The 26,079-nt window shown below is 37.7% G+C and overlaps 1 protein-coding gene across 1 annotated transcript in view; it reads right to left on the bottom strand.

Annotated features, from left to right (window-relative positions):
• Nucleotides 1–5,155: 5,155 nt before the first annotated feature.
• GNB5 (G protein subunit beta 5) overlaps nt 5,156–26,079 on the bottom strand; it is a 56,838-nt gene continuing 35,914 nt past the window's right edge. Inside the window, exons 7-12 of the mRNA XM_044665161.1 lie at nt 19,750–19,893; nt 15,658–15,749; nt 8,259–8,307; nt 7,406–7,502; nt 6,011–6,177; nt 5,156–5,309 (exon numbers count right to left, since the gene is read on the bottom strand). Coding sequence (XP_044521096.1) covers nt 5,298–5,309; nt 6,011–6,177; nt 7,406–7,502; nt 8,259–8,307; nt 15,658–15,749; nt 19,750–19,893 — 561 coding nt within the window. The 3' untranslated portion in view covers nt 5,156–5,297. The remainder of the gene's footprint in view (nt 5,310–6,010; nt 6,178–7,405; nt 7,503–8,258; nt 8,308–15,657; nt 15,750–19,749; nt 19,894–26,079) is intronic.

The raw sequence follows: 26,079 nt of genomic DNA, 5'->3' as shown, positions 1-26,079 counted from the left end.
ATAGTGTCACAAAGTATTCCCATTTCATTAATTTATTTGCAACTGTCCTCCTCTACTTATTGGAAGTGAGGAAGGTTGAATTTCCACAGCCTAGATTCAGAGAGATAGTTGGAAGCCTGAGACTCATGCAGAAATCCCAAAGGAATTATCTGGACTTCTGGAAACAATTGGGCACTCTCTGAGGCATTCTTGGGAATAAAGCCCTTGCCCTATTGTCCATGGGAATGATGGCCATAAGTATGTCAAGGGCCTCTCTTGAAGAGCAAAGGAGAGTGAAGGCAAATTAGCCAAGGAAAGTGGTTGAAATGTAACCATATGGGTGGAACCTATTATGATGTTCACATTAGTTTAGCAGCATAGATTAGTGCTAAGAGCACTGGATTTGGAGTCAGAGGACCTAGGTTTGAATCCTCCCTCTGCTACTTCCTAGCTTTGTGACCGGAGTCACAATGTCTGTGGGCCTCAGTTTCCTCATTTATAAAATGAGAGGATTAGACTAGATAATTTCTAAGGTCTATCATCCTATATATATGCATATAAGTGTGAGCATATGTGTATGTTGTGAATAAATACATATAAACATATTTGTGTGAATATGTGTCACATCGAAAAACTAACTTGACTGAGGGTTTTGATTGTCCTGACCATTCAAACACTGAGTTACCAACTAGTGGTTGTAGTTTTAGTATTAATGTTTGCTGGCATATAAAGAAATCGAATGCATTTTTCTTTTCTTTTTAAAATAAATTTTATAAATATCTTTTGTTGCTATATCAACTAAAATTCTCTCAGTAAATCTCTCCAAATATGTACACACACACACATACACACACACATCCCAGCATATCTTCCCAGAGAGATATTTCATATGAAAAAGAATTTTTTAAAGAAAAAAAAAACCTGATCAATACATTAAGAAAGTCTGAAAATATATTCAATGTCCCACCTTGGGGACCTCTTATTTCTCTAAAGAAGCTGGGGGGAAAATCTCAAACCTCTTCTTTGGGACAATACTTGTTTGTGTTTATTTTGGTAATTCTTCTACTTCACTTTCTTTTTCTTTTTTTTTAAAAGGGCTGTTCAAAGTGTATTCATTTATGCTGAACACAAAGTAAACAAAGGTACTGATGCTGCTGGAAATTCTTGTCTTTGTTTTTGGTGTTTTGTTTTTGTCCTTTTCCTTAAAACATACATACACACAATACAACTACTTCTACACCTAAGTAACCCATCTAATCTAAGAGGGCAGGTACAAGGAAGAAGAGGAAGGGAGAGAAAATGGGCTCAGTGCCCAGTGAGATTCAGAAACAGGGAACTGCTACTGCCCTACCTCTTACAGAAGGGCCCCTGCTGACGTTCTTCTTCTCCACTGACTCCTAAGCTAGTTCCCAGGTGATCACGCTATGGGCAACCTGGAAAGTTTCTGAGAACTCTGAGGGTTCCAAATAAAATCGTTAAGAATGGATGACTGGACTTCCCAAAGAAGAAGCCTGCCCACCTTGGTGTGATTTTTTGAAAACCAGAATTGTGGAGGATTACTTATTTGGAGTGCTTGGCAATTGATAGGAGCTGTTACTAGAAGTAGATCTGAGATACTTTTAGTAGTAATGGGTTGCTTAAAGTTAACTGCTTAACCATATTGCTGCCATGTTGTTTTTGCTTCCTATGATGACATAAAGATTAGTAGTGGTTCCTGGACAGCCCATTAGGCAGTGGAGAACCATGGTTGACTTGGCTCAAGGAAAGGGGGCACTAGGACATGCAGCCCATTTGTATAGAAGATCATGGGAACTTACTCCCCAGCAATGGAACATGTGAGAGTACTTTGGGTTTTCCACTTCACACTTTCATTGCTTTGTGGTGGTGATTTTGTTTTGTTTCCTAATTTATATCGCTGTAGTCATGTATCTAGTTTTCTTGGATCTGCTTACTTCACTCTCAATCAGTTCATGATGCTCTATAGCCATCATATTTATCATTTCTTACATCACAGTAACATTCCATTGCATTCATGCACCCCAAATCTCCAATCAGTGGGCATTTGTTTCCAATTCTTTAATATCACAAAAAGTACTAATATAAATATTCTGGTACATATGGGGTTTTTCTTATTATTAATGACTTATTTGGGGAATATGTCTAGGTCAAACAGTATAGAGATTTCATTCACTTTAGTTTCCAAAAATGGTCATATTGCTTCACTGCTTCACTCACATAGTATTAGTGCACTTTCCTTTGTACTATCCCTCCAACTATTCCTCTCATTTGTCATATTTCACATTTTTCTGGGTATAAGGTGAAACTCCAGGGTTATTCTGATGTATATTTCTCTTATTATTAGTTATCTGGAGCATTTTTTCCCTACAGTGGTTATGAGAACTGTTTGTTCAAATCCTTGGGCCACTTATCTGTTGGGGAAGGACTTTTGATTCTATACACAAACACACATCTGTTAGTTGTTTACATATCTTAAATACCAATTTCTTATTTGGAAAATATGATACAAAAAATTTTTTTCCCATGAGACTTTCCTTTCTTAACCTAGATGGATTAATTTTATTTGCACAGAAGCTTTTAAATTTCACATAATCAAAATTATGTTTTATTTATTTTGCGGCTATCCTTTGTTTGGTTAGGAATAAATCTCTTACCCATAACAAAGAATAAGTATGGCATCAAAGAAGAACTATGGGAAAACACTTCTTTCAGAGAAGCAGAGGTGGGAGGTCTACAGGTATGGAATATTGCATATACTTTTCAGAATTTCTCAATATATTGATCAATTTTGCTAAATTCTCTTTTTTCCTCTCTTTTTCTTTAAAAATAATTTTTTTGTTATGCTGATATGCCCCCTCTTTGGAAGGGGTAGGGGAAGGAGAGAGATACTGGGTGAACTTTTGGCTATGTTAAAACAAAAGATAAAGGAAATAATTTCGTTTTAAAAAAGGTATATGTGAGCCTTGCTTCTGGAGTGGCCATTTGATGCCAAGTCTCAGCACACTATTGAGAGGAAGTGATACAGTAGTAAATAGTACTTAACCAGGGCAAGACCCTGGAGTTGAGTTTCTAGAGCTATAGAACATGGTTCTAGACCTCCGCCACAGGTAATATATTTGACTTCTAAACCTACTATGCACCTACCCAGTCAACCCACAGATCTGAGGCAGTATTTTTAGGTTTAGGGAGACTGGTTATATCCATGCATTTACTTATCCAGCCCAATTTGGGAAGAGTTTTTCCTCAAGCAAACAGTATGCCTCTAATATCTAAAAGAAGACAAATAGAAGCATTTTTCATCTTCTTTTATGGATTATATATATTTCAAAGAATCATTTGAAGGATTGATTATCCTGATAGAATGTAAGTTCCTTGATGACAGAAACAGTTTCATTTTCTTTGCCTTTGAATACCCAGAGCTCAGCAATTAATAATAATTGTTGAATGATTTACATCTAAACACACAAGGAAGTAACTTACTCTATTTAGAAATCCTCAATTAGGCTATGTGAATCACCTTCAATAAATACTTCACATAAGTCTAATTTTTATAGGCAGCCTAAACTTTAACAGAATAGTGTTTATATAAACATGAGCCTAATAGTAGGTTAAGAATGTCTTTTCCTGTTTCTACAGAAAAAAAATTTTTTTGATTACTGGAGGGAAAATAATGTCCAAACACTAATGTTTAGCACTGAGCATTTCCTTCAGTTGAAAACAAATGCACAAAGAAGATAACTACCTAAGAAGGTAATATTGCAGCATTACCTAAGTCATGTCTAACAGTCATTGAGGTGAGGTTTGGATGGGTATCCTTCCTAAAGACTCCAGGACTTGTGTTTCTTCCTAGTTGGAGAAGAGGAGAAACTATTTCATGGTCAGAACTAGAGGGTAGCATTTTTTCTGATGAAGCAATTTTAGATTTCTCTAAAGAGAGATGTAGAGTTGGAGATAATCAGGAGAGAGGTTGAGCGGTGGTTGGAGCAGTGGCATTAATCAATGGCAACAGAAGGAGGAGGCCTTCTGGGAGACTGACTCTAAGACTTATTGCTGGAGCCTCTACCTTTTCCTGGTTTGTTGATCAGATTCTCTAGCAAAGAGTGGAGGAAACTTCTGGAACAATTGTAGACTTATTCCACTTTGTTTCTTCCTTCACTTTTATTGCAAAGGACAGCATGATTTATTACTAAGTGTTTCTCTTTTCCATTTAGCATTTTGTTGATTGGTTATTTGTATTTTTAATGATGGATTTCTTGATAAAGATAAAATTGTGTCCTGAATTGATGTTTTGTTAGAGAAAGCATGATAAAGGGTAGGAGGGAGCCTGGGGATAATTGACTATACCAAATTCGACTGGTTGGAATATTTCATTTCTAGCCTGGGGATTGCCTGGGGGCTTAGAGCTTTATGAAGTTTATAATAACATGTATTTTAAGCTTTTTAACTTTGTAGGGAAGAGAAAGTGAGTGGAACTGGCTCTATTGCAGGTAGACAAAAATCCTCATGAGCTGATCCCTTTATCTCCTAGCAAACAGATCCATGGGTGACTTTGAAAAGGGGGCCTTCAGACTTTCTCCAATTCCTCATAGAAGAAGGGGAAGGGAAAGTAAAGGCAGGGACCTCAAGTGAAGGTCACATAACTCCCTATACATGTCCTTGCTTTATTTAATTCAGCTTATGCTAGTGAAAGCTGTTTCTTATAAAAAAGATAATTAGAAAAGATGGAAAGGATTCTTTGGCCATTCTTAATAAGAAGAAGAACCTTTTCACCAATCTTTTGTCTTTAAAATTGATACTATATGGTCATTTTAGGATCAGCTTCCAATAGCACTGCATCACAAACCATCTATTATCTGAAATCCATCATTTTCAGAGGAAACGTTCAAAAGTCAAGCTATATCCAGATACAATCAGTAGTGATATTCTAAAATAATTGCTCTAAAATGGATTAAATTAGTGCAAATTATATAGGATATGCTAAATAACAAATTTGTTTTTGGAATGCTTTCACAGAAAAGCTTAATTCATAGTTCTCTCAATAATTTCCAATTAAAGCTAGCTAAAATCAAGAGCAGAAAACATTATTCTTTAAGATGATACCATCAAAGCAGTATAGATTTATGATCTCTTTCTAGAAGACAGATTTTAAATATCAATATTGGATGGCATACAGAGACATTTAATGGGTTTTAACTACCAAGATGTTTCCTTAGCATATGAAGTTGCAGGTAAATATTTCAAATTATATTCTATAACTTATCCCATATATTAGCTTGCATTGTTAGGAGACATATTACAGATTAAGCCCAGACCTGAAAAGAAAAAATATCAGTCTTTAGTTTATGGCATTAAAGAACTTGAGTTTTTCAAAAAAGGTTCACTTAAGTGGTTAATTGTTACGTTGTCAAAACTCTTTTGAAGGGTTTCTTACTTGACTAAATAAAATAAGTTATGTGTTGTTTATGTTTTAATTATTACACACACTACATAGAATTACAGGATCTCAAAGGTAGAAGGGAGCCAACAGGCTATCTGGTTCAATTCACAAAGAGAACAAGAATGCCTTCTCTAAAACAACCAACAAGGGGTCAACCACCTCTTGCCTAAATGTTTCTAGTGAGGGGGATTCCCATTGTCTCTGCAGCCTATTCTGTCTCTGACTAGAAAACATTTTCTGACATCAAACCTAAATTGTTTTCTTTGCAACTTCTACTGATTGCTCATAATTTGGCTCCTGAGACAGTCTTCCCTCTTCCCCCTTCCTCCTTTCCCTCCTTCCTTCATTAAATCTGATCTTGTTTGCCCATTTAACTGTCTTCACAAGCATGATTCTCATTTCACTGAAGCATAATGAAGGCCATTAAAACTGGAATGATTGAAACTATGACCCACAACTGGACCTAGCTAGCTTCTGCCTTTTAACCTTCTTTGAGTGCTCTAAGAAGACCAAGCATTCTTTTCCCCTTCAACCAACAGTCTCTCATTCCCTAAAGTAAGAAGAAAAGAACCTTACTCTCAGGGTATGGTCCCATGATCCTGAGCAGAAAGCCGTTCCATCAGGGGAAACACGCAAAGTACTAACTCTGTTTTCGTGCCCAAACAGAATGGACACTCGAGATCCTTTCAACACATCCCAGACATTGATTGTATAATCATTGTAACCAGCAAACAGCAAGCGACCTAGAAAGATAAGGACATTCACATGGGAGAATCTTTGAATCTTTGTAAAGCTCCAGGAGACTAAGGCTCTAAACTAGGGTTCCTTGGTTTTCTGGGTCATCTAAAGCAATAGAACAACAAATTTATAGGGCAGCTATTACCTGTTTATGCAAGATTGTGACCTAACCTTTCTCCAACCATGCACAATGTATGTATGCCAAGGTGAGATACGAGAGTCCCCGACCTCACAGAGTTTGGTCCCACTGACAAGGCTTTAGATGGCACTTGTTGCAAGGGCAGTGTTTCCACTAACAAAGGGTGTGTGTGTGTGTGTGTGTGTGTGTGTGTGTGTGTGTGTGTGTGTGTGTGTGTGTGTGTAACAGCAATCTCAGAAAATCATGGGGAATTCCTAGGGGCTTATGGAAATGGCTCGTTCTCAACCTGACTTTACTGGGTTGATCCTCTTCCTTCTAGAACATTGTTTGAGGTTACTTCTGACCTACCAAATTCAATTTTCCCCTTTTAGAGTGGTAGGCAGTTCATTCTGAGCTCAGATTCCTCCCTTAAACTCAGGCTGCTTCTTCTAGTTGCCATCAAAGGCTCTGTCCCCAATCTTTTTTTTTTTTTTTCATGATAGCCAATGTGAGATACTTAGTTCTCTCCTCACTACCACCTTGAGAATTTTTTGTCTGTATTTGTGGTGGAAATGAGGATTTATGGAACTGTTTAAGAAGTCTTTAGGTAGGCAAAATTTGATACATCACTCCTTTAGTCCCAAATGGCTAAAGATAATATGGACCTTTTATTTTCTCTTCTCAAGGAAAAAGGGGTATTCTAGTCTTTTCAGAGAACATCAGCAGGTAGTGCTAGAAAGTCCTTGATGGCAAGAACTATTTTTTTCTGTATTTCTAGCACTTAGCATAATGCCTGGCATGTAAATTCTGGATGATAGATTGAGTATAATTAGTGTTGAACTATGGAAAAAAAAAGAATGAGATAGAGAATAAGAGGAAACTGTACATGGGAAAATATTTTTTCTTGATTTTTTTTTTTGCCCCTGAAAATGAGAATGAGGAAGGATATGGGTCAATGTATTAGATCATTTGGGAAGTGCTCCCTTATTTGTATAGGAATGTAGGGTGATAAAAATCTATTTACCTTGTTTGTTCTCACTTGGTTCTACTGCTAGTGATCTGGCAAGGTTTCTGAAATAAAACACAGCCTATTGTCCTAAGAAATCAGATCTTACCACTGAGTGAGAAATCCACACTGGATGCTCCAAATATAATACTCTCTTTGGAGTAAATTGCCACTTCTCTGTCAGCACGGAGATCATACAGGCGACACTGTAATTTAAATGCAGTTTTAAAATAGTTTTCACTTTGATTACAACTCTATGAAGTAATATGTATGGAGCGAGGTAAGTAGCTTATATAATTTTAAAGACTGGAATGGAATGTCTTTTTATTTTCTTCTTCCTTCCACCCTCCTCTTCCCACATTCCCTTAAGTATTTCAGTTGTTTTTTTCTTTTCCTATTCATTTTCATTATCAATGGGAAATAGGCAGTGAGTTCCACAAAAGAACAAAAATCAAGGGGTTCTCAAGGTATAAATAATTTGTATTTTAAAAATATAAATGTTCCATGTTCTTTCTTATTTTAAAAAATGTTTAAATGACTTGGAAAAAAATAGTTTTTTTTAACCCTTACCTTCTGTCTTAGAATCAATATTTAGCATAGGTTCTAAGTCAGAAGATTGGTAAGGGCTAGCCAACTAGAGTTAAGTGACTTGCCCAGAATCACGCCACCAGGATGTATCTGAATCCATATTTGAACCCAGAACCTCCTATATCTAGGCCTGGCTAGCCACTGAGCCACCTAGCTGCTTTTTAATGACTTATAACCTATTCACTTCCTCAAAACTCTTCTTTTCTAATAAAGAAGTATAATTAAAGCAATATGAATTAACCTATTTCTTTCCAGAATGAAACCCATTGTCTGAGGAGTTTTGCAAGATACATAACAGTGATTTTTTTCTTTGAAAACTGTATCCACATAAATTTCTCTTACAAAAACAAATATTCATTAACTTGGGCACATACCGTAGCATCATCTGAACCAGAAGCAAAGGCATCTCCACTGGGATAATATCTGTAGGAGGCAAAGTCGGGGTTGCAAAATCATTCTACATAATTCTACACAAATCACTATTTACACAATGTGGCAAAGCACTATATAAAATTGTTATCAAGTACTTTTGTAGCATCTTTTTGGCGTGTGAAGATTTATGCTGATAACATTTCTTTTAGCATTGTAAGCTGGGCCATCCCATTTTTTACAGAGTAGCTTTGAGATTAGAGTGCTGGCCTTTGAACCTGGAAGATCTAAGTTCAAGATCTACCTCTGACATTTACTAGTAGTGTGATTCTGGGAAAGTCAGTTATCTTCTAAGTACTCTAGGCAACTCTCTCAGACTAAGTTTCAGAGAAGATGCAATCTCTATTGGTAAAGAACTTATTCAGAAGTTCATGATATCAATGAAATCTCAGGTTTAGTCCCTATGGCTATTGTATCTTTTATGTTACTCATGTTTTATGGTTATTTGGTTACAAAATCATGAACTCCAGATCCTAGAATAGTCGCAATCGCAGGGGTCCCAAAGGGAAATGGAAAGGTGTGAAGTAGATGTAGGTAGGCTGTAGTTAGGAGTGTGCTGAAGCCAGCTGGAAAGAGCTCATGAGAACCAATTGTCAAATTTCCAGTGTGAACACTCTGGAACTTTGGAAATCAGCAAATGCTACAAATGAAGGCTTAAGTTATTGTTCTGTTGATTCTAGACTTAAGAAAGTGATGGAGAAAATGTTTATAATGCACCTTTAACTTTAAAGTTTGATGTGGGCACCTTTTTTTCCTTCAGAGAAATGGTTATTAAACATTTACCAGCACACTCCTAGCAACAGCATATTGCCAATGATGATCGGTGCATTAGAAATGATGGGAAATGCAATCATCAAAGAAATATATGTGTGTGTGTGTGTGTGTGTGTGTGTGTGTGTGTGTGTGTGTGTGTGTGTTTGGAAAATGAGATGAACTAATTAATAAGAATGAGAGACAATATGTGGATTTTAATTTAATGCCCATGAGATTTTCAAAGAAGCAGAGTAATCAGTCAATAAACATTTATAAAGCACCTGCTATGTGCCAGGCACTTTGCTAAGCACAAACAGGATACAAAAGGAAGCAAAAGACAGTTCCTGTCCTCAAGGAATTTATAATCCAATGAGGAAGTCAATGTAAAAAAAATATTGGAGTCTCACTATACATGTGGGACCCACTCCACTCTTTCCTTATACAGATAAAACAAGCTATTTGCAGGATAAAGAAAGGGGAGGCATTTAGATTTAAGAGGGGCTGGGAAAGTAAAAGATGGGATTTTATTTTATTTAGTTGAAGGAAGCCAGGTAGGCCAATAGGATGATTTGAGAAGGGAAATTGTTTATTGATCGGAGGATTTATGAAAAGAAATGGGACATCACTAGGAAGGTCTGTAGCAGAGGCATCATTGCTCTAACAAGCTTTCCCTTGTTCCAGGCTTCTTTCTCAATCTTGGAGAGATGCTGCGCCACCCAGTCCCAAATAAGTAGACTCAAGGCTTGGATTCTCCCAGGACTCTCTTGGTAACACCAGAACCTCCCCAACCCCCCCCCACACACACACACACAGTAGAAAAGAGAAAAAAATCCAGAATTCCAAAGAAGAGGAGGAGGAGGAGAATTAGTATAGTACAATTTCAATGTACTATATTCAAATTCAATCTCAATGATGAGAAAGCTAAAGACAAAGTTAAGAAAGCTGAAGGAAGTAGTAAAGAGAATAGAAACTCTCAAGAATGATGAGCCTCAACAGTAGAGACCACAGGGGTGAAGAACAGCAAAGAGAAGATTGACAAAGATTCCCAGGTTACTGCTAACAAGACTGAAGACAAGGAAGCAGAGAAGACCACAGTGGCCAGCAAAGAAGAAGCTGAGAAATAAGAGTCTGAGAAACCAGAAGCTCTCCCTGATGCTGAGGCAGAGAAACCAAAGGATACGGAGTTGGCTGGCTAGGTTCGTGCCTCTTGTTTCTGGGGCTGGTGCTGAAGCTCCTAGCTTAGCTCCTATTCAGGGCCTAGCACTGAATGAGGCATAGGTTTCCAATCCTCAGAAGCCACAGCAGCCAGTGAAATGGATGAAAAGAACATAGGGGAAGGGGAAGTCGAGAAGATTAAGGTTCTTATAGCTCTATTGCACAAGAAACTAAAAAGCAAAGTGGTTCTGGCTTCTGACTTAAGTCCTAGCAGCAGCAAAGGACTTCCAAGGACTTCCCCTCCCCCAGGAGCAAGAGAAGCCCCTGGGGTCCATCTCTAAGGCCCAGGCACTTATAGATTCATCAGAAGAGGTTAAACCTTTTGAAGCTTGAGCCATTAATTTAGATCAGTGGTTCCCAAACTTTTTTGGCCTACCGCCCCCTTTCCAGAAAAAAATATTACTTAGCGTCCCCTGTCACATACTATCACTGCCCCCTTACAGTTATTCACTGCCCCTAAACGCACCTGTGGCCATCACCACCTCCCTGGATCGCTGCAGCACCCACCAGGGGGCAGTGGTGCCCACTTTGGGAATCACTGATTTAGACCAAACCATAGTGGTAAAATAGTAAAATGGACAGCCAATTAAAAAATAATAAGCACTTAAATCAACCTGTTCCCTCCCCCTCAGCTTATTTTAATTTATGTACTATTTTTAAAATTATTAATATTAAGTAATAAAAATATTTATTTACTTATTATTCCCTACTAACATTTCAAATCTGAAATAGCAATTCATTTTGCACCCTACCAAAAAAATACCAAAAGGATGTCCCATCTAGAGAAAGGGAATAGATGAATCCAAATAGTATTTTTGTGGGGAAATATCTAATATACCTTCAGTCAACTTTATGAAAATCGTCCTAGATTTAAGGATGGATACCTAAAAGCACACAATCTTTTGCCCCTAAACTGCTCTTAGATGCACTTTACTGATATATCAAAATCTCTTTTCTTCTGTAATGACTGTTCTTGGGTCTGTATCCAGGTAATCAGATCTCTATAAAAGAAATATTTTTTATGTTTTAAATAAAAGTGTATAGCCTTTATTATTTTGATTTTTTAGTGCCATGGATGAATATTATCTTTCAGACAGTATTCACTTAACTGTCCACATTTTTCTCAATGTTAGTCTTCTGTTCTTCCAACCCAGGTATTTTTTTGGGGGAGTAAAACAAATACTCTCATTCTATTTAGCTTCTGTAGATTGAGTTAATATACATCTATTTTTGGGAAATAATTATATTAATAATAATAATGGCTAACATTTATATAGCAATTACTATGTGTCAGACTTCTGCTAAGCCCTTTTCAATTATTATCCCATTAGATCCTTAAACAACTCCATGATATTGGTGCTATTATTATCATCCCCATTTTAGAGAGGAGGAATGTGAGGCAAACAGAGGTTAAGTGACTTGCCCAAGGTTACACAGCTAGTGTGTGAAGCTGAATTTGAACTCATGTCTTCCTGACTTTTGGCCCAATGCTCTATCAACTGCACCACCTAGCTGCCCCTATAGCTGGATGCACTTATAGTTCTATTTATTGGTCAGTGGAAATGGGGAGGGGGTATCTTCATTCATTGTAATTTCTTTCATTCTATGCCACAGACACTAACTCACTAGTCAGTGGAAAATGAAACATTAAAAAAAACCCAAAAACCAAGAAAAATGTATCATGGATAGATTGAAATTGAATAAATGAAGTAGGAATAATATAGTTAAATAGTTAAAAAAACCAATATAGGAAAGTATGCAGGGGTTGCAACCTGTAACTCATTAGAGGCAACATCCCATCCAGGGTACCCATGGATCCATCTATGTACATTCTGTATGATATGAGTGAACAAAAGAATTATCAGTGTTAGCCTAGTGAGGTGCTGCCAAAGCCTGGTTAGTGTCATCACCACAAAGAACATTATTATAGACTTAATGATAAAATTTGACTTTTGTTTAGCACTTTAAACTTTTCAAAGCACAAAGCTCCAATCAATGTCCTCATCTAATTCTTTGAAGTATACAGGTTAGGCATTATAATGCTTGTTTTATGGAGATATAGAGTAATTAAATGACTTGTCCAAGGTCATGTGGCCAAATCAGTGATAAAGCTTGAAAGAAGTCTCAGGTCTCCACATCCTTTTATGCATATCACTCAAGTGACTACTGAGTCATTACTGGGCAGAGGTTTTCATTTCATACTGGACTGTGTCTCTAGCACCTTTTCTCCATGTGGAAGTTTTGATTTCCAGGATAAACACAGAAATATGATTTGTTTTGGGTGGCCTCATTCCTGCTTAGAAAAAACTTTGAAAATGGAAGAATACCTCAAATATTTCAATTCTCCATGACCACTCTAGAATGGATCTAAACCTCTGACGTATCCTGGAAGCAGATGTAATTTCTTTTGTTCTAATGAACCAGTCTGAAACCATATTCATCAGAAGGAAAGGCAACAGATGAAACTCTGGATTTGGTCAGGACCCCTGGAGATCCTGAAGTATTTGGGACACACCTAGAGAATTTACATCAACTAGGAGCATGTCATTGGGATTATGTCACTGAATCTTAGTAAACACAACTGGGCTCATTGTCCTGTTGTAGCACCATGCTATCAATTGGGTTTGAGTTTTTGGTGTGTTTGGATATAGTGTCAAACCTGGGATCAGGAAGACCTGAGTTCAAATATGGTCTCAGACATTTAAATCCTGTTTGCCTCAGTTTTTTCATCTGTAAAATGAGCTGGAGATTGAAATGTCAAAATACTTCACTAGCCTGTCAAGAAAACCCCATATGGGGTTGCCAAGTTTTGGATAAGACTGAAATGACTGAATAACAACATGAAGTCATGCCACTTCTCTAAATGCAAGTTTCTAGAGAAACTAAGATGAAAAATTATATGCAAATTTTATACTTGTAATGAAGCTATTTTACAAAGGAAGGGGGCAGTGGGGAATACCAGAATTTTTTGTATCCAAATGAGTTTTGTCTTTCACAGAGGGCTAGAAAGCTATATTCATTCCTCATTTCAATGATATTGCCTTTGTTCAAAGCATATATTTCTGGGTTCTCTTCTGTGAAATTATCTTTAGAGACAACTTATCAGCCAAATCAGATCCAATGTCTTGACCAAAATCAGCATCACCCAGTTTGCTCACCCATTTTATTAGGCTTGAATAACTTGTGGCTATTTTAAAAAAATCCAGTTCACCTGCTAAGGACTTTCCTTGAGGATATCAAGAATGCAATTCTGGATCCCTCCAAAGTAGAGTTTTTCAAACATGGGAGCACTGTGGAATAAGAATATGAACATTCCTAGGGACTCCTTTGGAAGGGACTATGTTTCTTTAATGTATAAGTTTTGGCATGTTTGTTTAAAAAAAGGTCCTATTACCCAAAGGTGGGGGGCAAGAAATGTGAATTTAATACATGAACATTCTGTAGTTGTGTCACTAATCCTTCACTCTATTTCCCCCACCCACCTCCTCTCTGGACATGTGATATGATTCCAAATAATCAGTTGAACAGTAGAAAATTGGGCCAACTAATCATCTTACCATTATAGAGTGATTAAAGCAGCCTCCTTGATCTCTTCCCCTGGAATGATCTCTCACCTACCTACACATTGTTCACTGGCTCTAACCCATCATGTTATTGTTTTGTTGTTGAGTCATTTCAGTCATGTCTGACTCTTTGTGACACCATTTTGGGTTTTCTTGGTAAAGACACTCAGTTGGCTTGCCATTTCTTTCTCCAGCTCATTTTTCAGATGAGAAACTGAGACAGAGCTAAGTGACCTACCCAGGGTAACACAACTAGTAAGTGTGTGAGGCAAGATTTGAACTTGGGAAGATGAGTCTTCCTGACTTCAGGTCTAGCTTGCTATTCACTGTGTCACCTAGCTGATTCATTGCACTGTGAGAATTAAAATTAATATTCAAATACTCCAAGTTTTATATTTATAAAGTTTATTAATACTAACTTGAAGCAAAGGAAAATAAAAACTAGAGAGCTCACCCAGCCACACACAGGTAGGGTGAAAAAAGAGAGCAAGAGGCAGAATTACAGCCAACTATATACAAAATATAAGCACGCAACTTGGGGTCAAAGGGAAAAGGATGCTGGGTAATGAAAAAGAATTCTGGGAGATGGAGTCCAAAGGTTCAAGATTGCTAATTAATATAGCACCAAACCCTCTTACTAATCTATTCCACCACTTATGCTTGATGGCATTATTATGGCAGTGGATGGAGCACTGGGTGTGAAGTCAGGAAGACCTGAGTTCAAATCCAGGCTTAAATATTTATTGCGTGACCCTAGGCAAGTTGCAACCTCTATCTGCTTCAGGTTCCCCCTCTGGCATAATAATGGCACCTATGTGCTCTTTGTGGTGGCAAAAAAATGGAAAATGAGAGAATGTCCTTCAATTGGGGAATGGCTGAATAAATTGGGGTATCTGTTGGTGATGGAATACTACTGTGCTCAAAGGAATAAAGAACTGGAGGAATTCCATATGAACTGGAATGACCTCCAGGAATTGATGCAGAGTGAAAGGAGCAGATCTAGGAGAATATTGTACACAGAGACTGATACACTGTGGTACAAACGAACGTAACAGACTTCTCTACTAGTAGCAATGCAAGAATCCAGAGCAAGGCTAAGGGACTTATGAGAAAGAAAACTAGCCACATTCAGAGGAAGAACTGTGGGAGGAGAAACACAGAAGAAAAACAACTGCTGAAACACATGGACTGATGGGGATACTATTGGGGATGTAGACACTAAACAATAACTCTAGTCCAACTATCAACAATATGGAATTAGGTCTTGATCAATGATACATGTAAAACCCAGTGGAATTGTGCTTCAGCTATGGGGGGGAGGGTTAGGGGGCTTGGGGAGAAGGAAAGAACATGAAATATGTAACTAGGGGAAAATATTCAAAATAAAATTAAAACAAACAAACAAATAAACAAATAAATAAAATAATAATGGCACCTAAAATGAGGACAATAATTTCATCTACCTCTCAGTGTTGTCGTATAGATAATGTTTATATTTATAAAATGTTTTGCAAAACCTTATGGTGCTATGTAAAAGCTATTAACCAAATCACCAGCATTATGTGTGTCTCTATCTGTCTCTTCCCCATCTATCAATGGCTTGCAAAGAAACAAAAAAAATTCAGATAGTTTACTGGTTTTCTTTTTCATCTAATATCTACTGTTCTCTTTGTTGTAATTTTTTTTACAATCTTCTATCTCTTAAATGCAGATTAATACTGATGATTAAAAAACTGAGGCTGGTTTTTTTAGGGGGGGGGAAATCTTGTGGAGAAATGTAATATAAAAGTAAGACACATAATAGTTCACTAACCTGACACTGTTGATATCAGATTCGTGTGTTTCAAATGACTGAATGCATTGGCCAGAGCGCATGTCCCAAACCATGGCCTTTTTATCACATCCCTAGAAATAAAAAAGTGCTTCTGAGTTATGATGCCTAAAGGATAACAGGAGTTAGGGTGGAGAACAGAAAAGAGATGTAGGCATGCTGCAATCAAAAGACCACCAGAAGGGGCAGCTGGGTAGCTCAATGGATTGAGAGCCAGGCCTAGAAATGGGAGGTCCTAGGTTCAAATCCAGCCTCAGACACTTCCCAGCTGTGTGACCCTGGGCAAGTCACTTGACCCCCATTGCCCACCCTTACCATTCTTCTGCCTATGAGACAATACGCAGAAGTTAAGGGTTTAAAACAAACAAACAAACAAAAAAAAGACCACCAGACTTGGAGTCTACAGATGTGAGTTTAAATGCCAGCTTAACCCATTCTCCTCCCCATAATCCTGGGGATAATCCTCTCTCTCTGAGTCTCAATTCCCTTATTGTTAAGGGAACAAAATAACTATGGCACTTTCTACTTTACGAAACTATTGTGAGAAAGATGCTTTGGAAATTTTATGGTGTGACAGAACCATGGCCTGTGACTCAGATCCACTTAAAAAAGGGCTGCTTAAGCTTATCTCATATTTCTTTGGTAAGATGAGCCAACATCTTGATATAGTAGATACAGAGCTAGTCTTGGAGCTAGGAGAACCTGGCTGGAGTTGAACTGGATCCCCTGCACCTCTCTAAGTCACTTAATAGGACTAAATGGAGAAAAAAATCCAATCAAATCAATTGTTTTGTCTCTTGGAGACATAATTTTTGGCTAAAGCAATGCAAGGATGATTCGTTCTGAAAGTTACAGCTCACTCCAAGATTGGCCTTGAAGATGTACTTGCTGTGGGAACCTGGCTGAGCTGTTTAGCATTTCCAGGATTTAGGCAAATCTCTAAAACTAAGTTGCAGAGAAGGTGTCAACCTGAATTGATAAGAGTGCATTTCCTCACTGATACTAATGAAATAAAGAGAACTATTTTTTTTTCTGTATCCATTTGATCTAAGGCAAATAGTTTCAATTAAATAAGTTTTTTTTCTTTTAAAAGAAAACAAATCCTTACCTTCTCTCTTAGCATTAACACTGTGTATGGGTTCCAAGGCAGAAGAGTGGCAAAGGCTAGGCAATGGGGGTTAAGTGACTTGCCCAGGGTCACACGGTGAGGTCATATTTGAACCCAGGGCATCCTCTCTCTAGACCTGGCTTTCAATCCTCTGAGCCACCTTGCTGCCCCATAAATAAACTTTAAAAAATATATTTTTCCATATTTACAGGATGCATTTTCTTTCCCTCCCCTTTCTATGCCCACTCCTGGAGCCAACAAGCAATTCCACTGGGTTACACAAATGTTATCACTTAATACCTCCTAAATAAACTTTTGAGGGCAAAGAGTATATCTGATTTTTTTTTAAGAGAGTAGAGCTTGTGGCTGGGAGGTATAAGAGAAGTGGCATCTGGATCATTCTATTAATGGCTTTAATTCTATTTCCCCTTTTCAGAGTAGGCAAAAACCATTGCAGAGAATCCTTCCTACCTACTTCTCCCCTCTGAATCTTTCCCTCCTTCCTCTCTCCTTCCCACAGTCAAAAAGCAAAGACAAACAGGGGTCTAAGAACTGCTCTAGTCCCCCATTTCTCCCCATTTCTGGTTCTAAGACATTAAATGATAATGTAGACAAAGAAATGTATAATTCATGAAGTGCTCCCTCAATGTTAGCGCTCACACAGATCTTACATTAATTAATTATTATATTTAATTGTATTAAATATAATAATTACTTTATAATTATTATAATTTATAAATAAAATTACTTAATCTTATATTAATGTTAGATTTTTCATAAAGGGACTACTTTATTTATTTTTTAAAACCCTTACCTTCCATCTTGGAATCAATATAGTGTATTGTTTCCAAGGCAGAAGAGCAGTAAGGGCTAGGCAATGGGGGTTTAGTGACTTGCCCAGGGTCACACAGCTACGAAGTGTCTGAGGTCACATTTGAACCTAGGACCTCCCATCTCTAGGCCTGGCTCTCAATCCACTGAGCTACCCAGCTGCCCCCAAAGGGACTACTTTAATGTTTCATCATGGCACTGATATGAGCCTTGCCAACCGAGCTGAGGCTCTGGAATGCCTTATCAATTTGGAGAGGTTCAAATATGGATCCAAGGACACCCGTCTATCTCTTGTATGAGGACCGGCCAAGTTACGTTTAGGGAATCATTACTGGGTTGATCATAGCTTTCTTTGAAAATGTTCTATCAAGCTATAGAGGGCTCGGGAATTGTTTTGTTGTTGGGAACACCCATAGATTTCTGAAATATGAATACTTATTTGTTGTTCAGTTATGTTCGACTCTTTGTGTCTCCATTTGAGGTTTTCTTGGCAGAGACTAGAGTGGTTTGCCGTTTCCTTCTCCAGCTCATTTGACAGATGAGGAAACTGAGGCAAACATGGCTCAGTGGCTTGTCACATAGTAAGTATCTAAAGTCAGATTTGAATTCAGATTGTCCTGACTCCAGGCCTAGTGCTCTATCCACTGTACCTCTCCAAGACACTTCAGAGGACATGAATGGGGGTGTGTGTGTGTGTGGAAATCAGTCAGGTATTGGTTCCAAGGCAAAAGAGCAGTAAGGGTGAGGCAATTGAGGTTAAATGACTTGCCCAGGGTCATGTTGCTTGGAAGTGTCTGAGATCACATTTGAACCCAAGACTTCTCCTTTCCAGGCCTGACTTTCTATCCACTGAGCCATCTAGCTGCCCCTTTGTCTTTATTTTAATGCCAATTTAAAAGTTTCCACAATATGAAGATGAATTTTTCAAATTAAAAGAGCTCTAGAGGCATCAGAATTAGGCCTATTTAAATTTTTAGAAAATTGTTTAAATTTTAGATGCCAAGTTTTTTATCTTGTCATATTTGCCTTAATATTTCTACAAAGTGTTTTTCTTTTATAGATGAATACAAACATAACTTATCCCCAATAATAGTTCTTATTTGCATAACAGAAAAAAAGTATCTCCTTCCACAAGTGTAGTAAATAAATTATTCCCTTTTTCTTCTCTCTTTTTTCAACGACTTTATTTTGTAGCTGAGGAACCGTAGGGCCACAGACGTTCTCTTCAAAGGGACAGTGTCTGAGTCTAGAATTTCTTTCATCTCCAAATTTCCCCTTTCTCTTACTATGCCACATTGTCTCCCCAAGTTCCCCTCCTACAAACTACACCCACTGGGTGTCTTATCATACTCTGACCCTCGATGAACCCTCCAACTTCTTGGTGCTTTTGCCGGTCCTCTGGGGCTGATGGTATCACATGGCTCAGTCATGTATTTTTTGTTTTCTTCTTCTCAGAAAGGGGATGTTGGTCTTTTAGTGACTGACAGATACACGGCTGCAACTAGCTTTTTATTTAAGAAATAAAAATAGACCATCAAGATTTTTGCCTTTGAAAGCTTTCCAGAAAATCTGTGTAATCAGCTCAACATCTAAGAAAGAAGGGTTTGGGGGTTAGAGATTGGGACCCGCATTCATATGATAGCTTTTTTTTTTTTTAAACTCTTACCTTCAATATAGAGAATTGGTTCCAAGGCAGAAGACTGGTAAGGGCTAGGCAATTGGGGTTAAGAGACTTGCCCAGGTCACAGAGTTAGGAAATGTATGAGACCAGATTTGAACCCAGGTCTTCCCAGCTCCCTACCTGATTTTCTGTCCACCGTGCTGCTTAGCTGCTCCCATATCACAGCCTTTTTATTGGACGTTGTTCACTCAGTGGATTACGGTGTTTGTTAACAAAATACTATAACAACATGAGCAGGGTCTACTAACTTTACTCTTAGCCTACTTGCCTCACCTTTTCCCCAGAATCTTTGAGTTTTCCTTTCATCTAACTCTGGTGAAGAGTCCTTTATCCAGATAGCGAAGACCCAGGGATTTTTCCCCTTAGGAAAAATGTTTCTACCACTGTTCTTATATGTTCAGATTTGTTCAGATTTCACAGTGATAGACATATATGTTTATTTTAATGGCCTCACCCCAGATACAAAGGTGTTTCCTGTTTCTGAAGGTGCCAAATCCAGGCAGAGAACATCAGCTCCATGTCCATGAAAACTCTGTAGAAGCTGCCCACTCTCTACATCCCAGAGAGCACAGGTCCCATCCCCACTTGCAGTCAGTATCTGTTCAATAAGAAAAGGACAAAAATACTGTTGTTATGACTAATATCAAATTATTATTAGTGAAAAACAAATAAAATGTTTGAGGTACTAACAAGAAAAGCTGATTCTCTTAAAAAAACAGTATGCTACAGAGGGAGAAAAAAGCAATGAATTTGGAGTTAGGGCCACTTGGTTTCAAATCCCATCTCTGACCCTACTTACGGGACATTCAGTCACATTAACTCTTTGGGCCTCGGTTTCTTTATTTGTAAAAAGAGCGCATTGTACTAAATGACCCCTAATGTGCTTTTCAGCCATTAAATCAAGGATCCTAAAATCCTGCTCTGTAGTTTCCAAAAACCTGATTCATTTCAGATAATTTGTTGCATCAGACCATCCTGGAGGTGACTAGATCCTTCTGGTTCCTGAACTTGAACCAGAATTTATTGGTTCCTTTTCTGGGCTCCCAATCTGTACAGGGGCTGCCTACACCCAAGCACATTATGCCTATTAAGGATACTCCTTTGTGAGATTAAAAAAAGAGAGGGGGAAAGGACCTGTTTGTACAAAAACATTTATAGCTGTGCTTTTCATGGTGGCAAAGAATTGGAGATTTAGGGATGTCCATCAAATGAGGAATGGCTGAACAAATTGTGGGATATGATGGTGATAGAATACTATCATGCTGTAAGGATTGATGAAAAGGGTGGTTTTAGAAAGAACTGGAGAGACCAAATGAACTGATACAGAGTGAAATAAGCAGAACCAAGAAAACATTGTACACAGTAACTGCAATATTGTGGAATGATCAAATGTAATAGACTGCTACTAATAGCAGTACAATGATCCAGGACAATTCTGAGGGACTTATGACAAAGAATTCTATCCACCTCCAGAGAAAGAACTGTGAGAGTAGAAATGCAGGTGAAAACATATGATTTATCACTTGTTTATTTGGGCAAACCCATTTTTGGGGTTTGGTTTTATAATATTATTCACTTACAAAAATGAATAATATGAAGATGTTTTTGCATGATAATACATGTATAACCCAGATTGAAATGTTTGCCAGCTCCAGGAAGGGGGAAGGGAGAAGGGAGAAGGGAGGGAGACAAGATGGATATGGAACTTTAGAAAACTTATGTGGAAATTTGTTATTAAAAAGTTTTTAAAAGGACACTGCCTTTGTCTGTCACTGCTGTGCCAACATCCTGATAGCAGCTGAGGCAGCAATTTGACTGCTTTTACCCCAGGAGGCTGGGGGAGAAGGCTAGGCTGCTCCTGGAGGATGGAGAAGGAAGTGGGGCTGAATGTCTGGGAGATTTTCCTTCTTCTAGGTTTTCAGCCAGAGTCCATGTATAAGATCAATGTGATCTCAGATGATGACAGTTAAAGAACGAATTGAATAAAACCCTCCATAAGCTCAACAACAGTGTCAGACAACTCAAGACTTTTGGGCATAGACATCACGCTATGACTTAAGAAACAAGTGGATGGAATAACAAACATTCCATTGCCAAGAGCAATTAACTAGAAAAAATAGGAGACCTGGAACTTTTCACACAGGACATTTAGCTTTCACGTCAGATGTCCCGGAATAAATCCTAAAATTAGACATCCTAACCAATGGATGAGTTCTTCCCCACCAACCCTTCTACAACCTCCTCAAGCGGATCAGTCAAAACTTGCTCAAGAAATGATCAAAATATTATTTAATTTGGAGTTGGGAAGACTCGGGTTCAAATTCCAACTGTACAACCATAAATAATTCACTTAACCTTCTTCCTAGGGATTCAGTTTTCTTTATCTATAAAATAGGAATAATAGTTGTATTACCTTTCTCATGGAGTTATTACGAGGCTTCATATATGAGATGATAATACAAAAAGCACCTTGCAAATTCTGAAATGATTTATCAAATTATCATAATACCTTCAAGGTAAATATCATTTACTTCTTAACTTGTCAGAAGTTCCATTTTCCCTTAAAATCAGTTTAATATTCCACGCGTAGTTTGTTACATTATATTATTACACACACACACACAGAGCTAGAATGTTAAATAAGGGATCTCGTTCTCCCCTTTTGTAAGGGGAGAGAAACTATTGCCCTTCCCTTTCCTTTTTTGCCCATGTCAGAGCACAAGGCACCCGGTAAATGCAACCTGAAAAGGTCAGAGAGAAGAGAAACTCCTGTTAGCAGTTACTCTGGAGCCCATGAGAGCCAACCAAGACCTGCCAGGCATCATGTGATAGCTCATTAGGTTTGGCAGTTTGAGGAAATAGGACTAGAAGTTTTCTAAGTCCCTCATGACCATATTTTCAAACCCTCAGTTGGCTCCAGAGCCCGAGAGCCACTCTAAAAACATTAGGTCTGGATTCAATTCCAGATGACTCACTCTAGTCTAGACTTACCCCTGGAGATTTGTAAACTTCTGGTAAAATGGCTTAGGATTGATGAAAGAAATAAAAACGTAATTAAATTGCCAACATTGAATCCTATTTTCAGTTTTGGTATGACTGTTTGGTTCTATGCTTTATTTTTTAAGGTCTAATTTAGGTTGATGGATTCATCTCTGTCAGGAACCTTGGGGGCCATATAGTTAAACTTCCTTATTTTACAGATGAGGAAACTGAGTCCATGAGAATTTGCTATCTTCCCATTGACTAAATGTTGTGACATTTAATTTTTTCATCTTATTCAATACCTAGCAATATTTAGCACATTTACAGAAGCTTAATATGTTCACAGAACAAAAACATATATGTACACATATATGTATATGTATGTAAAGTGTGAGCATATCACTCTACTAAGTACAGTGAACACAGGAAGTATTCAATTATCAGTACATTTTCAAAGGAGAATTCTTTTGCTCAGGTTTTATGGTTCCTGTGATCAGAACGACTCCCCACCCAGGTCCTGATCCTTTTAATGGACATATTTAACCTCAATATATGGGGTGTTCTTATAAGAGTTTTAAGCTATTGAAGCTTACAATTGTACTATGACTTTTGGAATACCCTTTATATAGAAACCAAGATGTAAAAAGTTTAAGTAACTTCGTTCCTTTGACTCTAAATTTAGTAGCTCTTTCCAGTTTTACTGTGCTGGTTAGGTTCATTTAAATATTAATTTCCCATTTCTGTTCTCCAATAGGTGGAAAATGGATGATTTCCATAAAATTAAAACTTCTTAGAATAGTCAACAAGCCATTTAGGAAGGTCACCCTTTGGAAATGTATCTTTGGGGCACCTAGATGGCTCAGTGAATAGAGTGCTGGGTCTGGAGCCAGGGGACTGGGGTTCAAATCTGGCCTCGGACACTTGCTAGCTGTGTGATGCTGGCCAAATCACTTAACTCTATTTGTCTAGCCCTTCCTCTTCTGTCTTAAGAGTTGTTATTAGGAGAGAAAGTATGGGTTTATAAAAGAGCAATTTATCTCTTCCTCCTCACTCTAGCTACAGTGGTGGACAGGTGAACCCATGGAGTTTTCAATTGTAGATAAATTTTCAAAGGAGATTTCTTTTGCTCAGGTTTATGATTCTTGTTATCAGAACCACTCCCAATCCAGGTGCTGGTTCTTCTGATTCACAGATTAGGCTCACAACATGGAAATATGAGAGCTGAACCTAAGTGGAATGAGCTATCTTGGGAGGTAGTGGAAGTCCTTAAGCAAAGGCTGCTTGAATGCTCATTGGGATATAACATTTAGATCTCTTGTTTAAGAACCAGCTGGACTAGACGAATTCCAAGGACCCTCTCAATCCCAAAATTCTGTGCTACTACATTTCTACAGAAATTGACTTAAATGAATCCCGTACTTGGAAATCAAGTCACATATGTACCCAATGGGACAGCAGCCTTTCCCTTAACTTATGATACTTAACCAGCTATATGCCACCTTTTTTACTCCCCTCACCCTTTTCCTGTTATGGTTGCCAGCTTTAGTGCCAATTCCTCTAAATATAGGTTACAGTTAAACTGGCTAAAATCCAAGAATGATTCACACTTTGACAGGCTCAACCAATAAGGGCTAAAACTATTCTCCTAGGTTCCCACACAAGCCAACCCATAAACCTTTTGGGCAACAAAAAGTCAATACTATTAAAATATGCTGATTAGTCCTCAGTATTGGCTGGCTGTAGGCTAAATACATATCTAGGCAGAAGACACAATGAATCTCTGCTGCTGAGGAGAAATTAAATTATTTGAGTCCTTAGTTTTCTATGCATTACTCTTTTCTCTCATCCAAAAATATTGTAACCTACTGTGGCTGTTATGTTTTCCATCAGAAAAGGAAAAGTAAATTTGTTTTTTGTTTTGTTTGGGTCAGTGATTTTATCAATGAAACAAACTCCTGGAGATGATAGAACAACCTCTATGAATGTAGATCACCACCTTTTCTACAGCTCATAATCATCGAATAGGCTCGAGCGATAAGTATGGTTAAAAGACTCATTTGGGACCACACAGAAAGTACATGTCAGACGTGGAACATGAACCCACCTTGTCCTGCCAGGTTAGATCTAGGTTTTCTATCTACTTCAACATGTTGCTTCTCATGCGGAATCATGGGAAAAACATAAAAATATTACCTCTGATATAAAGATAGTATGGTAAGGTGGTTTAAGCTCAAGTAAAAACAATTTGCCAGTTGTATTTGATTTTCACTTTTTAAAATTTTTGCCTTCTTTTGAATATAGTTATATAAAGAGGGACCTAATTTAATTTAATATTTAATATTTTAGGCATTCTTAGTGCTTTGAGTACTTTAACTAGTTTATCTTAAAGTGAGAATTTTCTGTGATCCAGTGATAATGGCCTCCTTCTCACTTCCTCAGACACAATACTCTATCCTTCTGTCTTTTCGTTGGCTGTCCCCATGCCTGAACTGCTCTCCTTTCTTATATTTGCTTCCTGCCTTCCCTGGCTTCCTTTGAGTCCCAGCTAACATCTCACCTTCTGCAAGAAGCCTTTCTAATTCTCTTCAGAGTAGTGCTTCTTTCTGAGTTACCTCCAATTTGTCATATGTCTGTATCTATCTTGTTTGTACATGATCGCTTGCATGTTAAGTTGAGCTCTTTAATTCATAGTTCAGGGACTGCTTTTGCCTTTTTTTTTTGTTTCTGTTTTTTTTCCCTAGTGCTTGGCAAGCCACCTGATATGTAGTAAATCTTTTTTTTTTTTTAAATCCTTACCTTCTGTCTTAGAATCAGTACCACATAAGATAGGAAAATATAAAGGACTAAGTAATGGGGATTAAATGACTTGCCCAGAGTCACACAGCTAAGAAGTGTCTGAGGCCATATTTGAACCTAGGACCTTTTGTCTCTAGGCTTGACTCTATCTACTGAGCTATCTAGCTACATCTAGTAAATCCTTAATGAGCTGATGTGACTCAGATGTCATATAAACATATGCTGCATGCTTAAGTTTGGGTTTTTTTCCAACTTTTTCCTTACCAGTGAAATGCTAATCTGATCTCATAATAGATATTAATGGGAAAAATCCTATTCTGATGCCTCATTGTAACGTGGAAACCCTGGGTTCTCTAACGATGTCCTGGTGAGAGGCCATATCGCTGGCATATTCTACCAATCTGGAAAAGCCATTAGTAGAGACAGGCCTGTGAAAGGACTGAATGTCCTCTGAGGAGCTGCCTGAAGTTGAAGAGGCGTATTATTTGAAGGGTGGCCAATAGGTGATGCATTTTTGAGGGGAAATCAAAGCAACTCTTTTTCTTTTGAAGAATCAAAAAAATTTGAACTAAAATTTTAATTTAAAATTTTTAACTAAATTTAACTAAAATAAAAAAACAATATTTAACTACATTTTTAATCAAAAAAAATGTTTAACTTCAACTTCATTTTATTTTCAGTTTCAAATTCTTTCCTTTCCTCCTCTTCTCTTTGAAAATGCAAGGGAAACAAAACTCATTACAAATATGTATAGTCTTGCAAAGCTAGTGCTCACATTGGCTATTGCCCCTCAAAAAAAAAAGAAAGAAAAACCGAAGAAAATATGCTCTCTCTCTGGAGGTGTATAGCTTGTTTTCACCAGGAGTCCCTTAGAACTGGGTTACAGAAAACTCTTAAAAACTATCTCAGGCATGGAAGGGTAGCAATGTGTCAATATGTATCAGCGGAAAGAGAATTCAGGTCAGTGAATTCACTGATTCTTGAGGAAATTAAGACAATCAAGGAA

The sequence above is a fragment of the Gracilinanus agilis genome, chromosome 2, assembly GCF_016433145.1.
Source record: "Gracilinanus agilis isolate LMUSP501 chromosome 2, AgileGrace, whole genome shotgun sequence".
Taxonomy (NCBI): Eukaryota; Metazoa; Chordata; class Mammalia; order Didelphimorphia; family Didelphidae; genus Gracilinanus; species Gracilinanus agilis.
This window is presented reverse-complemented; position numbering and strand designations above follow the sequence as displayed.